The 962-nt window shown below is 26.5% G+C and overlaps 1 protein-coding gene across 2 annotated transcripts in view; it reads left to right on the forward strand.

The window, feature by feature from the left end:
• The window catches only part of LOC106690551 (uncharacterized), a 28,918-nt gene extending 28,501 nt beyond the window's left edge, over positions 1-417 (forward strand). For both annotated transcript variants that reach the window (XM_014436004.3, XM_014436005.3), the window contains exon 4: positions 264-417. In XM_014436004.3, the coding sequence (XP_014291490.1) occupies positions 264-392 (129 nt within the window). In that variant the 3' untranslated portion in view covers positions 393-417. The remainder of the gene's footprint in view (positions 1-263) is intronic.
• The last annotated feature ends 545 nt before the right edge of the window (positions 418-962 follow it).

The following is a 962-nucleotide window of genomic DNA, read 5'->3' on the forward strand; positions in this document are numbered from 1 at the left end:
TGGTATAAAATGTTTGATTCATTTTGATTGTATGTGCAAAGTTTTTTGTTTGCTTTTTTATTCGACCTTGGCAAACGGATATTTCATATTGCCGCCATACTTTTTTCTATTTTTTTGTTTTTTCAATTCATATTGTATTTGTATTTTTCTTTAAATAAAAATAATTATTATTTTAAATCTATTTAACCTAATTAAACCTTAATAATTAATTTATTCATATTTTTTTTTTCATATTTTGAGTATTGATGTGTTTATATTTTAAGTTTCTACATCATGTTAAATTGGTTGAACCTATTGGAAACGGTAATCAATGGAAAGTTACTGTAATTGATCTTCTAAAACAAGAAGAATCTGTTTCCGTCTTTGATGCTGTTATGGTATGCAATGGGTAAGTTAAAACTTTGTTATAATTATATGTATCAAATAAATATCAAATACTACTTTTGATTTGAATTGAAGCTAGTTATCTGTACTAGGATGATATTATATAAATTCGTTCACATCATATTTGTTTGCCTTGATTAAAACTAGTTGATAATTTGTAATCTTTATGATTAGACACAATTTCAGTCTAAATTTTATCAATAAACTTAAACAGTTCTTATTTATCAAATTTTAGCGTGCTAATTGAAATATATAAATTATCTAAATTCATGAAAATAAATTCCAAATGTATATTTTAATTAATTTATACGATCCACGTGTCTCAGAAAATGTACAAATTACATGTAAATGAGTTAGTATGGGTATTATGCGGTACATCTGATCTCTATAAAATATGTAGGTACTTATGAAGGAGACCTGGAACTATAATGTCCAGGAGGAGATATAGGGAACAAGCTTAATTTTTCTGCCCCCTTCCTTCCCCCTAATAAAAATCATTAGCTTTGTGACTAACAGTATCTTAAGGCTAAATGTACCCTTCCTGAGACGCACCAGAATTTACTTTTCTATTTACTCTT

Source organism: Halyomorpha halys, unplaced genomic scaffold (assembly GCF_000696795.3).
Source record: "Halyomorpha halys isolate HHAL.00 unplaced genomic scaffold, Hhal_1.1 Scaffold1757.1, whole genome shotgun sequence".
NCBI classification, from domain to species: domain Eukaryota; kingdom Metazoa; phylum Arthropoda; class Insecta; order Hemiptera; family Pentatomidae; genus Halyomorpha; species Halyomorpha halys.